At 49.2% G+C, this 12,604-nt stretch overlaps 1 protein-coding gene across 3 annotated transcripts in view; it reads right to left on the reverse strand.

Moving 5' to 3' along the window:
- Window positions 1–2,067: 2,067 nt before the first annotated feature.
- The window catches only part of ARHGEF15 (Rho guanine nucleotide exchange factor 15), a 53,238-nt gene continuing 42,701 nt past the window's right edge, over window positions 2,068–12,604 (reverse strand). For all 3 annotated transcript variants that reach the window (XM_053361232.1, XM_053361234.1, XM_053361233.1), the window contains exons 7-16: window positions 12,275–12,435; window positions 11,386–11,538; window positions 9,962–10,091; window positions 9,193–9,267; window positions 8,501–8,593; window positions 6,399–6,553; window positions 5,088–5,252; window positions 4,718–4,803; window positions 3,407–3,511; window positions 2,068–2,718 (exon numbers count right to left, since the gene is read on the reverse strand). In XM_053361232.1, coding sequence (XP_053217207.1) covers window positions 2,531–2,718; window positions 3,407–3,511; window positions 4,718–4,803; window positions 5,088–5,252; window positions 6,399–6,553; window positions 8,501–8,593; window positions 9,193–9,267; window positions 9,962–10,091; window positions 11,386–11,538; window positions 12,275–12,435 — 1,311 coding nt within the window. In that variant the 3' untranslated portion in view covers window positions 2,068–2,530. The remainder of the gene's footprint in view (window positions 2,719–3,406; window positions 3,512–4,717; window positions 4,804–5,087; window positions 5,253–6,398; window positions 6,554–8,500; window positions 8,594–9,192; window positions 9,268–9,961; window positions 10,092–11,385; window positions 11,539–12,274; window positions 12,436–12,604) is intronic.

Genomic DNA, 12,604 nt, shown 5'->3' on the forward strand with positions numbered 1-12,604 from the left:
AGGAATGTGGCCCTCTTCTTCCCCTGCCCCCTGGATGACAGCTCTCATCAGCCTTGCCCACTTTAATAATGTGTTGGCTGGGGCTGATGGGAATTGCAGTCCAAGACGTCTGGCAGGCAGCAGGTTACCAAAAGCAGATTGCTCTAGCAGAATAGGCTTTCCTCATCTGGATGCCTGTTCCAGCTAGGAGGAGACCAGTCCAGCAACTCGCACAGAGACACACTTGCCAACCTCCCGTTGAAAGCAACCGCTCCTGCTGCTGTGTTTCTGCAGCTGAAGGAGTTGAAAAATCCACTAGCACCCAATGCTGACATTGCAGAATGGCCCCCTCTCTCGGGACAGGCTGATTGAGCCTTGTCCTTTTCCAGACTAGTGGATCCAAAATAGCAGGTCCTCCCCCGTTTGTCTGGAAAGGGAGCGGGCTTGAGCTCAGAAGAATCTTTAAATGTAGGAAACAGCAAGCCTAAGGGTCAGAAGAGCCACTGGTACAGTAGTGGATACTACAGGGCTGGCCAAGACAGTGTTCTGATCTCCCCATGTGGATGAAGCATGGACGTAGGAAAAAGTAATGTCACCAGTATTTTAAAATGATCTGCAAACACCAGAGAAGGAGCCGCTTGCAGGCAGAGAAAAAGCCCATTGCCACAATGTTCTTCCATCATCTTCATTTTTTAAAAAAAGCAATTCCGATAGAAAAACACAAAACGAAAACAAAAAGACAACAGTGCAGGCAAATATGGTACAGAATAAGTTAAACATCTTTTTCGTCCGCACCTCCTTGATGCTACCAGAGCTGGTGGGGGTGCAGAAATCTCCTCCTCTAGGATATAGGAGTTAAGAGGCTGTCATATATAATAAATAGAAGCCGGTCCGTGGCCACGTTTCTAGAGTGGAAGCAGGGAAGAAGATGCAAGAAAGGCCGAGGAAACTCTGGCAGGCTTGCAACATTGGCGGTAGGGAAATGCATTTAGAGGCGGGGGCGGGGGGGCAAGCAGATCAGACGCCAGCGCCAGAAGAGAAGAAATGAGCGGCCGAGTCCTGAAAAGTGGGCAGAGCCAGGAGGCCCCAATCCCCTGCAAGGGCTAAAGGAGAAGCGGGGGCGCTAGTTGGCAAGGAGCATAGCCGCTGAGGTAGAGAGAGGGCCCTGAGGCGAAGAACAGCAGGGAGAGTCTCTGCAATATTAGCAGAGATCGATGGCACCAAGAGGACGGGATTCCCCACTTTTGCAAAAGGTAAATCCCAGGTTCCTAACATGGCCTGATAGGAAAAGGCACGGCCAACCCCACAGTTAGGGCACCCTCAAGAGCCAGGGGTAGGACGTGGGAAGCAGCATCAGGCCCATGAGGCCTTGGGGCAGGTTCTGGGTTGGTTTACCCACACGTGGAATTGACTGACCCTCTGTATCCAGAGGAGGTTGGGGGCTGTGTGCAAATCCTGCTCCAGCTTGCTGGCAAAGAAGGTGCTGTGTTCAGGCATCTGATTCTGGGAATGGGGCGGACTACACTTGCAACCCTGCTTTGAAATGGAGTGTCCACCTCCCGCATTGTTAACAGGCGTTGGCAAATGGAGGCTCCAACTAGCTGCTCCTCTCCGTGTGAAAAAGGGACCCAGTCTTTGAAAGCACATAAATTTAACCCTCTGAGCGCAGGAGGTAAAGGTAAAGGGACCCCTGACCGTTAGGCCCAGTCGCGGACGACTCTGGGGTTGCGACGCTCATCTCGCTTTACTGGCTGATGTGGCCAGCATCACTAAGCCGCTTCTGGCAAACCAGAGCAGCGCATGGAAACGCCGTTTACCTTCCCGCCAGAGTGGTACCTATTTATCTACTTGTACTGCGTGCTTTTGAACTGCTAGGTTGGCAGGAGCAGGGACCGAGCAACAGGAGCTCACCCCGTCACGGGGATTCGAACCGCCGACCTTCTGATTGGCAAGCCCTAGGCTCTGTTATTTAGACCACAGCACCACCCGCGCAGACAGGAAAAAATAACCCCTGCACTGACAAAGTTTGTCATTGTGGGTGCCCCTGAATCATTTACCTCAATGCATCTTTTTCCCATGGAGCATTGCTGGAGGCGGCCCACCTACCCACCCTTCCCTCTGGCTGAGGAAGTTGGCTGTCATCGCCCTGGGCATTGAGTTCCCCCACCAAGCAGGACAAGTGCTGAAGAGTTCGGACGAGTTTGTAGTCGAACCAACCGTAGGTGGCTCTGTGCACAGTGCAATGAAGCTGAAGATGCTGGCAACACCGCCCTCTTCTGGCAAACAGCAGGCAAAGCAGGCAGGTTGGGTGGTGTGCCTCCGATGCCTCCGGTGGCCCACTTGTGGCATTACAGTCTACATCCAGCAAGAAGCATTGTGGGCATGTGCTATATATTGGTCTTCCTCCCCTCTAGCGCCACCTACTGCTGCCATCTTTGGTGCCCCCCTTCGTGGCAGTGCTTCTCCTGCCCTGAGCGGAGCAGACGTTGCTCTTAGTCTGAGCCCAGTAGTGGGATTAACATCCTCGTTCTGTGGCTCTGTGCCCGCCGCCTCAGGCCGAACTGTACTTGCTCTTCGTGTGGCTGGTGCGCGTCAGCTGGAGTTGGCGGGCGGCCTGCAGGACGCGGTAGCGCTCGCGGAGGTTGCGCCGCCGCACGTGCTCGTTTGTGATCTCCTGCACGTAGCGTGAGGGGAACCAGCCCTTCTTGCCGTCGGTCAGGCGGACGCCCTCATACCAGCCTACGAGAAGGGAGGAAAAGGGAAGGAGACCCGTCAACCTCTCGCTTTCTGTCCGCCCCTTTCCTCGCCTTCAAAGTCACTGGGAGGGGGGTTCTCTCAGGAGTTGGGTTTGAAGCTTCCAGAAGCTTCCAGAGCAGCCCTGCTGCTTCGCAGGAAGGGTGGGGTCAGAACGCAGCATATCAATAAAGTGTGTGGCCTCTAGATTGCAGGGAGAGAGAGAGAGAGAGAGAGAGAGAGAGAGAGTGTGTGTGTGTGTGTGTGTGTGTGTGTGTGTGAAAAACTGAAGGAGGACCGTTCTTTCGGTAGCTACAGGCCTCAACTTCAAAAAACACCACCTTGTAAGAACTTAAGAAGAGTTTTGATGGACTGGCCCAATGGCCCATATTGTCCAACATCTTGTTCTCTCAGATGCCCTGGTGAGAAGGCCAGAAGATGGATCTGAGTGCAGCCACACTCTCCCCACCTGCGGTTTCCAGGAACTGGGATTCAGAACCATATGTTGCCTCTGGGCGCAAATTCCATAGTTTTAACTACCTCCATGTTTAAACATGGCATACCTTAGGTGGTGAATGTCTCCCCCCTCCCCTTTATCTATCTGGGATAAGTGACACTTTTACAGAGTGATTCGATAACTCCACACACGTCGCTATTAAACGTATGCGCATTTCGATATTAAACACACACATACCCTCGTTGGTTTTGCGTAGCACATTGACAATGTCTGTAGGCTCTAGGCTCAGTTCGTCGGCCTGGGCAGCAGAGTAGGTCTCAATGCACTGCACCTGAGGGCAGTCTGTGAGGGAAGAGGGAAGGAGGGAGGGTGAAAGAAGGAAAGAAGGAAAAAGAGGCATTGGCATAGGGTACAGGGAGGTTTACAGATATAGGTGAAAATGATCTTCCTGTAATTGGACACACAGTCATGGCGGAAGGAACACACATCCAAAAGAATAGTTCCAGGAGGAGGCAAATTAAACACTGAGAGCAGGTTGGACACAGACCTGTACCTCATGAAAAACAATGAGAATAGTACATTTTGCCTTGTATTGCAGGTTCTACAAACGCTAGAAACTTGCTCTCTTTTTCTTATTTAAAAACCAAAAAATGAACACTGGGAATCTGGGGATTATGGTTCATGGCCAGGAAGGGGAAGAGGGTCTTGCCCTCAAAAAATAACTTACTAGTTACCAGTAATTGAAGGGAACCGCAGCTTTAAGGTGAGGGCGTCATTTTACATTGGTGAGCTTGTGCAGCTTACAATTGTGAGGGTTACACAGACCATGAAGAAAAACATTTCCTGTCACAGTTAGCTGCTGATCTATAATTTTAAATCTCCATGTGGTTTTCGTTATGTATGCTGTGTATAATTGCTGTAAACCAGCTTGGTATTTTTTTAAAAAATGAAATCGTGGTATACAAGTATTTTTATAAACAAATCCAAGAAAATCAATGTACATGGGGGCTGACCAGCATCGCCATCCCAGCACCACCATCCGGATTCAAATCCTACCTCTGAAGCAGTTAAAGCGTCGGGCTATGTACACACTACATACCCTTCAAGCACATTCAAGGAACACTCTTTCCTCTCAAAGAATTCTGGGCCCTGTAGTTTACCCCTCACAGAGTTACAATCCCCAGCAAATCCTAACATACTACGACACCCAGAATTCTTTGAGGGAATGAACGGGCTTTGAATGGACTCCAGAGGCATAGTGTGTACACAGCCTCAGACCAAGACCTGGGAGACCAGAGTTCAAATTCTTGCATGGCAGTGAAGCTCAGGTGGGTGATACTAGGCCAGACACCTTCTCTAAGCCTAACCTATCTCACAGCGTTGTCAGGAGGATAAAATTTGGAGTGGGGGTGGGTGACACACACACTCCTTTGAGGTCCCTGGAAGAAAGGTGGGATCTAAATGTAACAAGAAAGCAAATAAATTCTGCTGGTAGTAATGACAAGAGCGGATTTTAGGCAGTGTGTACATGAAACCAATGTGTCTCACCCCAGTCCTCATAGATGGTTTCCTGTTTGCCAACCGACTGGGATTCATGGCGAGGAAAAGCACCCATCCAGCGGTGCATATCTGACCTGAAACCAAATGACAAATCCATGAAAAGCATCTTTCGCCATGGTGGGCTGGTTCTGGAAGAGGTGAGGCAATTGCGGTCCTGCAAGAATGTTTTTTTGGAAAGTGATTCGATGCATCAGAACCATAGGGAAGCCCCTGGGCAGAGTTTGCACGCAACCCAAAGCCATGGTATAAGAAACCACAGTTGAATCAACCATAGGTGTGCATCATGTACGAACTAGGACTTTAGCTAGTTGTCATTTTCTTCCCTAATCCCACACCCAGCCTGATCTCTGCCACTCACTGTGTTGGGGCCCGGCAGAGCCGGTCACTGCTCCGTCCTTGGTGGTTCTCCAGCAGCGTCAGGTAGAAGCTGTTCTCCGCGCTGTGGCTTGTGGAGGATTCGCAGCAGCCCTGGGCCTGGACGAGAGAGCGGTGGGCATAATCCAGCACCACAAAGCGCTCTGAACTGCAGGAGAGGGTGAAGCAGAGGAGAAAACCTATAGCAGAGGGACTGCTAAGCCGCAATGTGCACATATAAGCCCTCTTTCTTTACAGAAAACATCATCTTGAAAAATGGCTTCTATTCCTTCAGCAAAGTGGAATAAATAGACTGGTGTGTGCATTGCCATGTTCACACCCGCAAGCAGCCAACACTTGGGCAATCTCCACTCTCATTATTATTATTATTATTACAGTCAAACCTCGGTTGTCAAATGTAATCCATTCCGGAAGACCGTTTGACTTCTGAAGTGTTCGACAACCGAAAACTGAAAGCAGAAGCCTCAATACAATAGGGTAGCATGTTCAGTAGCATATTCAGCTTCCGAAAATCATTCGAAAACTGGAGCATTTACTTCTGGATTTTCGGCGTTCAGGAACCAAGGTTTGACTGTACAGTGGTACCTCGGTTTAAGAACAGTCCTGTTTACGAATGATTTGGTTTACAAACTCCGCAAAACCGGAAGGAGTGTCCCAGTTTGCAAACTTTACCTCAGTCTAAGAATGGAAGCCGAACGGTGAAAGGGCACCAGGAGGCCTCATTAGGGAAAGCACGCCTCGGTTTAAGAACAGACTTCTGGAACGGATTCTGTTTGTAAACCGAACTTATTATTTTTAAAATTTCTAGTCCTTGAGAATAAAGCAACAGGCTTGGAAAGCGGGCAACTGACTGAGACTTAAAATTTGTATAAATGTATCACAGGCTGCAGGCTTTCAGCTACCCGATTCTGCTTCTCTGCCTCATGAGTCACTTCTTAAGATCCCTTCCCTTCCCCATATTGACCCTGTCCAAAATTTGCATGCCCTTTCCTTTGTTGGGGGGCCAAGCACAACCTACTCAACCACTCCTTGCCAAGGAGAAAAAAATCCAGCGTGTTAGCTCAGCCTGGTGCTGATACCACCAAGATCATGGGATTGAACCAAGCCAAGAGTTGTAGGTCAGAGCATCTGACTTGCATGCAGAAGACCCCAGGGCTTAATCCCCAGCATCTCCATCTAGGGGAGCTAGTCTCCTGTCTGAAACTCTGGAGAGCCCCTGCACATAATACCAAGGGAGATGGGCCAAGATTCTGGTTGACTCCGCTGTAAAGCAGCTCGCTGTTTTTCAGCTCACCTCTTCCGCTGGGTGATGAGCAGCAGGTCGTTGAAGAGGTACAAGTAAATGGGGACCAGTTTGGGCTTGGTGCCAAAGATGGTGCCCCGGTGCACCACCTCCAACAGCTCGCCCTGTTTCAGCAGCTGCCGGCTCTGGGAGATGATGGGAACTGCCTGGATCAAAGAGAAATCAAAGCAGAATTGAAGCCCCCAAAACAGGCCACCAACTTGGATTAATTTTTGCTGAGCATTTGACGTGTGTGTGTGTGTGTTCAAGTGTCAGGTCAAATGTTTTTTAGGCAGTGTTAACTTCATCCGATCAAACGCAAAGGTGCTTTAATTATTACAGGTTTTACACTTACACTAATTATTTTTTTAAAAAACAACAACTGCCATTATGAAACAATGAAATTAACTTTTTCTTTCCTCTAAGCAATGGGAAGTACCGTACTTTTCCGTGTATAGGACTATGTTTTTTTCTTTAAAAATCATGCTAAAAAGTGGGGGTCGTCTTATACACGGGCAATGCATAGGGTGGACGTTTGATTGGTTGCTGTCGAGGCTGTCAGCAGCTATTGTGCATGTTATTGGCTGCTGCGTCAATGGGTAGAAGAAGAAGAAGAGTTTGGATTTGATATCCCGCCTTTCACTCCCCTTCAGGAGTCTCAAAGTGGCCAACATTCTCCTATCCCTTCCTCCCCCACAACAAACACTCCGTGAGGTGAGTGGGGCTGAGAGACTTCAAAGAAGTGTGACTAGCCCAAAGTCGCTCAGCAGCTGCATGTGGAGGAGTGGGGAAGCGGTCGATTGGCAATTTATGCAAACGATGTGACAGACAGGAGGCTGATTTAGCAACACGTATGGGCTTTTGGCAACCCCCCCCCCCAAAAAAACCCTCAACAGCCCTGGGCAATGCTCCGCAAAAAAAGCTCAACTCTGTGCCATCTCCCCCCATTTTCTTAAATTTGAGTCCCCCAAAATAGGGAGTGTCCTATACATGGGGGCGTCTTATAGACGGAAAAGTACGGTAAGCTTTCTAGAACTGCGAGTGATTAACTAACAGCTCTGGGCTTTCTTTGGCTTTTATCCTGGAACAAGCGGGTCAGCCTTGAGTCGCAAATTTTAAAAACATCAAAATTAAAAACAGAAAGAAAGAGAAGCAATGGCAAAGCCTCACTTTTTAATTTTTATTTTTTAAGGGTGGTTGTTCTAAGTGAGTAAGTAAGGCCAGCGGGCTAATTTCTCAAGCATCCCTGACATCAAAGTTTCTGGGCGTATTTGACAAAGAGTTGATGGTCAACCGGCAATATTAACTGGTCTATTAAGAACAATACAGAGATCCCTCCTGGGTCAGGCCAATGGCCCATCTAGTCCAGCATCCTGTTCTCATTTTGGCCAACCAGATGCCCACAATGAGAAGCCCATTCAGTAGCAGAACCTGAGCACAACAGCATTCTCCCTGCCTGCGGTTTCTGCAACTGGAATTCAGAAGCACACTGCCTCCGACAGGGGTGGTGCTGACCAGCAAGACAACTCAATTAACTAATTAGCTCAAGTAATTAATTAATTAACTTAATTAATTAATTAGCAGAATGTGTATACTGCTTAACTGTAAATAAGATGTTCAAACGGTCCACAATGTCTATTAATAGCATGAATTTTGCAATTATTATTACATTTACGTGCTGCTCTTCTTCCAAGGAGCTGAAGGTGGCGGCAGATAGGCAATGTTATTTTCACAACAACCCTGTGAGGTAGGCTAGGCTGAGGGACCCTAAGATCGGCCAGTGCGCTTCAAGGCCGAGTGAGGGTTTGAACCCTAAATTCACAGAACGTCAACGCTCCAATCACACGGGTAGCTCACCGATTCCAGGGAACGCGATCAAATGACTTATTATTTCCGAGGGTTGGGCAAGGCACAGTTGTAGAGGAGAGGAAGATATTCGGAACCAAGCGGAGAAAAATAACGTAACGCACTCTGTTACGCTGCTTAGCACAAGTCACAAAGAGGAAGAGGCACAGCAATGTTTTCAATCCACAATTTAGGCAGGCAGAGAGGATCAGGGAAGAGCCATTTGGAGTGGGCCCAAAAGCAAGGCAGAGAGCTGAAGCCTTCCTGACCTTAAGCTTGTCAAACTCGATCTTGCTGGCGATGTGGATGAGCTCCTCCATGTGACGCATGCGGCCCACCTCAGAGTTACATTCTTCTATTATCTTGGTCAGAGATTGAGGGAATGGGAAAAGGAGAGAGAGGAGTCACGTTACTTGTGGTCATCGAGGGGCTGCTGAGGGAATGCTTAGGAAACAGGCGGTATTAAAAATATACAAACATGCAAATATCAGCAACAAAATGCAGTAGTGTGCAGTGCTCCAGCCAACCACACCCTTTCCAGCGTACTCCATTCCATTCCATTCTTCTTGGCTAGTAAACATACTCAGTCCTCATCAGGGTAAATTTGGGTTCGTTTTTCTTCCAATTTTTGTGTGTGTACTACTGTGAAACTTGGGATTTCACCCCAACTCTTGCTTCACCCTCGGCCCCATTCTGGCTACATAGCCATTGGCATTTAGCACCTGACTATTGGGAAGGAGCAGGATTAAGCAGTGTAGTACAAACAAGGCCATGGGCTCAATAGCACATCCGGTGCTTTGGGTGGCAAAGATTCCAAGGTCAACTGAGGGCATCTCTGGTTTGAGATGATATTTGGTAGCAGCGCTGGAAAAGACCCTGCAGAGCTGCTGCCAATCACAATAGCAGGGTTGACTCGGTCTGAGATGGCTTCGTAAGTTCACATAATCAGTGTCATCCTCACCTTGGAAACTGAGGACAAAGCTTTCATGGCGTTCTGCTCTCGCAATGAGCCTTCTTCTGTCCGACGCAGGATATTCTAGGAGAAACAAGTAAAGTTAGAGGGGGAGGAAATGGGGCTGGAAGATGGGTTTCAGGTGCACCCTCTGCTCTTAAGCAATTGGACGAACGGGTGGCGCTGTGGGTTAAACCACAGAGCCTAGGGCTTGCCGATCGGAAGGTCGGCGGTTCGAATCCCAGCGACAGGGTGATCTACCGTTGCTCAGTCCCAGCTCCTGCCCACCTAGCAGTTTGAAAGCACGTCAAAGTGCAAGTAGATAAATAGGTACCGTTCTGGCGGGAAGGTAAACGGCGTTTCTGTGCGCTGCTCTGGTGTGCCAGAAGCGGCTTAAGTCATGCTGGCCACATGACCCGGAAGCTGTATGCCAGCTCCCTCGGCCAGTAAAGCGAGATGAGCTTTACGTGGCCGCAACCCCAGAGTCGGCCACGACTGGACCTAATCGTCAGGGGTCCCTTTAACCCCCTCCCACATTGACACATCTGCCACATAACCTCTGAGTTTTGCAGAGGATTCTGGGAGAGCATCTCCCATTTGCCCAAGGTGCCAACAGCACTTCTGCTGGACCTCGCTGAAGACTTGCACTGAGCGTGCCTTAGAAAACTCTCAACGCTCTCCCTCTGCAGCTACACATTGCTGGGAAGATAGATAATGGTTGGCAGATGCTTCCAGCTCTACGATTCTATGGTTCTATGAATGTCTTCAGAGCCCCCACCTCTATGAGCATCTTGATCCGGGTGATCCTCTGGAAAGGAAGCAGCAGGAAGGACATGAAGGGGAGCCGCTGGCATTGGGGGAGCTCCTGGAGCCGGGTGACGACAATGGCAAACTGGGGGTTCTTCTCCCTGGGAAGGAAGAGAGGAGGCAGGATTGGATCAGGAAAGAGGGCTATGCCTTCCGACTGCAGTGCCACCTAGAGAGGGGAGGATGGAACTTGCCACAGTTATACATGCCCAGGTTGCACCCAGACTAGACTACAGCAGCACATTCTACGTGGGGCTGCCTTTCAAGGTGGTTCAGAAGCTTCCTCTGGTAGAAAACACAGCTGCCTTGTTACTTGAGAGGGGCAAGCGATGGGAGCATATGAAGGCTATTCTGTACCGGCTATGCTGGTTCATTTCCAGAGCTGATTTAAAGCGCAGGTGGTTACCTTTAAAGCCCTAAACCAGGGCTAGCCCTCCAAATGTTGTTGAACTGGAGAGCCCCAGCCTGTCAGTTTAATAATAATAATAATAATATTTTTATTTATTCCCTGCCTTTCTGCCTGACACAGGACTAAGGCAGCTTAACAAATCAGTGGTACCTCAGGTTAAGTACTTAATTCATTCCAGAGGCCCGTTGTTAACCTGAAACTGTTCTTAACCTGAAGCACCACTTTAGCTAATGGGGCCTCCTGCTGCCGCCGCGCCGCTAGAGCACAATTTCTGTTCTCATCCTGAAGCAAAGTTCTTAACCTGAAGCACTAATTCTGGGTTAGCAGAGTCTGTAACCTGAAGCGTATGTAACCTGAAGTGTATGTAACCCGAGGTACCACTGTAAAAATAAGAACCATTCAAAACATAGAAAAATTGGTAGCCGATACTGAGCTCAATGGACCAAAGGTCTGACTCCGTATAATGCAGCTTCTTATGAACACACAAGCAAGCAGCTATTCCATCAGGCTGAAGAGCAAAAGAAGAAAAGGGCTGTTTCAGTGCCTCCACTTCTGACCTTGCCTCAACTGTCACATAGCAGGCAGCCATTCCACAGGGCTACCTGAACTGTCTCCGTCCCAGCTGGTCAATATTGGAAGGGTAACTTTAAGAACTGGTGCCTGAGCTTGTTTTTGTCCTCCCCCCTCCTCTTCTCTTTTCCCTTTCATGTCGTCTCTTCTACATTCTAAGCCTGAGAGGGCAGGGACCATCTTAATGCTGTTTTTCTTTTTCTGAAGCCACTCTAGAATACCTTTCAGCCCAGACAGCACAGTTTTTAAATGCTCTAGATAAAAAACAAAGACACAATCCAAAATTGCTAGACCAGCTGGCAAAAGAAAGAGATTCTTTGGCTAGCGGCTCCCTATTCCCATCGAGAGGCCTTTGAAACTATCAAGAGTCTCCCAACAGAACTCCTTTTGCTTCCTTCTCTCTTTCTGCCACTCACATGAGGCTGCTGTAGGTCTTCTCTTGGTACAGCTGGTTGCGCACGTAGTCAATGTAGACTGAGAAGTTCTGCTGTGCGTGTGTCTCCACTATGTCACAGACGTCCGAGATCTGCAGGCTCTCGGCCAGGCGTCCTTCAAGATCATGAAGAAATCTGCCAAAGGAGAAGGACTGGCATCATGAATAGCCATATATACCGTATTTTTCACTCTATAAGACACACCTAGTTTTTAGAGGGCGAATGCAAGAAAAAAAATATTCTTTAAAGGGAGCGCTGAGCAGAACCTGTATGCATCCCAGGCTCTGCTCAGCACTCCCTTTCACGAGCCGCGTGGAGCGTGTGTGCGACTCTTGGGGGCTTTTCTCTGAGGGGAAAAGCCCCCAAGAGCCGCACACATGCTCCACGCGGCTCGTGAAAGGGAGAGCGGCTCTTGCGGGCTTTCCCAGGAGGTGGGTGAAGGGACTGAGGGGCTAAGCCAGAAGCTAGAACAGCAAGAGGGAACGCTGCACAACACTCCCTCTCGCTGTTCTGGCTTCTGGGATAGCCGCGCAGCCTGCATTCGCTCCATAAGACACACACACATTTCCCCTTACTTTTTAGGAGGGAAAAAGTGTGTCTTATAGAGCGAAAAATACAGTGTGTGTGTGTGTGTGTATGGGACATTCACAAGAAGTGGGGAAGGGGCTGGAGGTCAGTGGCAGAGCACATGATTTTCATATAGAAGGTCCCATGTTCAAACTCAGGGTTGCAAATGTCCCCAGACTCGATAAAAGGCAGGCTCCTATTTTCCTGCGTAATCATAGATCAGTTTCCTTTATTTTTCCGGATAGCCCCATGGCGATATAGGGAAAGGGGACAGAAGAAGGGAAGAGGAAGAGGCGGAGCTGACCTTTCGCTGACCTCCTTGACTTTGCGGATGTTGGAAAAGAGGGTACGGTGCTCGCGCAGAAGGATGGTGGCTGTCAGGTCCCGCGATTCCATAAAGTGCTCGATCAGCAGCAACAGGGAGCGCAGGTAGGACGCCTCGGAGGTCACCACCTCAAAAAGGCTCTGGACATGGCAGAGAGGAAGGAACCATGGAAAGGGGCATCAGTGGGAGGAGATGGGCAGGACTCATCACAACCATGGTTTGCTTCGCCTGTCGCACTACGCCAAACCATGGTTTATCATGAAAGTGAAGGCTGCAGAATGGGAGATCGTGGCCACTTCAACTCTGGTT

Source organism: Podarcis raffonei, chromosome 13 (genome assembly GCF_027172205.1).
Source record: "Podarcis raffonei isolate rPodRaf1 chromosome 13, rPodRaf1.pri, whole genome shotgun sequence".
NCBI lineage: Eukaryota > Metazoa > Chordata > Lepidosauria > Squamata > Lacertidae > Podarcis > Podarcis raffonei.